This window comes from Nematolebias whitei, chromosome 14 (genome assembly GCF_014905685.2).
Source record: "Nematolebias whitei isolate Nwh7 chromosome 14, NemWhi1, whole genome shotgun sequence".
Classification (NCBI taxonomy): domain Eukaryota; kingdom Metazoa; phylum Chordata; class Actinopteri; order Cyprinodontiformes; family Rivulidae; genus Nematolebias; species Nematolebias whitei.
The window spans coordinates 2,227,993-2,229,073 of NC_056511.1; the positions used below are offsets into that span (position 1 = coordinate 2,227,993).

At 44.9% G+C, this 1,081-nt stretch overlaps 1 protein-coding gene and 1 pseudogene across 1 annotated transcript in view; one reads left to right on the plus strand and one right to left on the minus strand.

Moving 5' to 3' along the window:
- Positions 1 to 1,081, plus strand: part of LOC119420771 — a 261,041-nt pseudogene that overhangs the window by 14,324 nt on the left and 245,636 nt on the right.
- LOC119420377 (histone H2A-like) overlaps positions 790 to 1,081 on the minus strand; it is a 583-nt gene continuing 291 nt past the window's right edge. The window contains exon 2 of the mRNA XM_037687761.1: positions 790 to 1,066. Within this exon, the coding sequence (XP_037543689.1) occupies positions 806 to 1,066 (261 nt within the window). The 3' untranslated portion in view covers positions 790 to 805. The remainder of the gene's footprint in view (positions 1,067 to 1,081) is intronic.

A 1,081-nucleotide genomic window follows, 5' to 3' on the forward strand; every position in this document is an offset into this window, starting at 1 on the left:
CTTTCCCTCCGGTGGATTTACGGGCGGTCTGCTTGGTCCTGGCCATGACTGGACTTTAGGGTTCTTCTCACTGAGCGTTGAAGACTGAATGAGGCTGGAGCGCGAGCAGCGGCTTTATAAAGACCCCTCCGTGGAGGAAGTCCGCTCTGATTGGTTAAAACCTGCAGTCACGTGAGCGCAATCCGTACAGCTATTGGCTGGATTTGAACTTAAAATAAAAACGCGGGAGAGAGAAAAATACTGACAGATGTTGTAATAACCGCTTTTATCTTTAGACTTAATTTAATTTTTGTTGACATAAAATCAAAGCAATGAAAAGTTGTGACGTTTTTATAAAAATAAATTCTAATTTACTTCATCTGATGTGTGGAAATCTTTATTTGTGGTTCTTATTTCTTCGTCTTGAGTTATTTTGATACTTTAAAGATTTCTATAAAAGAAGCTTTGTTTTGTATAAACCCTTAAAATGTTATTTTAAATAAGTTTTCATCTCTGCCTCTGAACGGGGGATGTTGCTTCAGCTCTACAGCACCTCATTATTTAAGCAGCTATTCAAGTTTATTAAAACTATAACGTAATAATAATAACGTAATAAAGCCTTAAATGTTTATCAAACAGTTGTTCTCACAAAATCAGTCTTGAACAAGTTTTATTTATAACACCAACTGAAAGTTGTTCAGTTTTATAATTTTAAAGAATCACGCCTGAAATCAATAACTGATCAAAGATGAAGTGGAGGACGGAGCTCGATGAGGGCGGTGTGTGGCTCTGAAAAGAGCCGTTGTGGGTCTGTGGGGGGTCGGGTCTACTTGGACTTGGCGGGCTTCTCGGTCTTCTTGGGCAGCAGCACCGCCTGGATGTTGGGCAGGACTCCTCCCTGAGCGATGGTCACTCCTCCCAGCAGCTTGTTGAGCTCCTCGTCGTTGCGGACAGCCAGCTGCAGGTGTCGGGGGATGATCCTGGTCTTCTTGTTGTCCCGGGCAGCGTTCCCGGCCAGCTCCAGGATCTCAGCCGTCAGGTACTCCAGGACGGCAGCCAGGTACACCGGGGCGCCGGCACCGACCCGCTCCGCGTAGTTCCC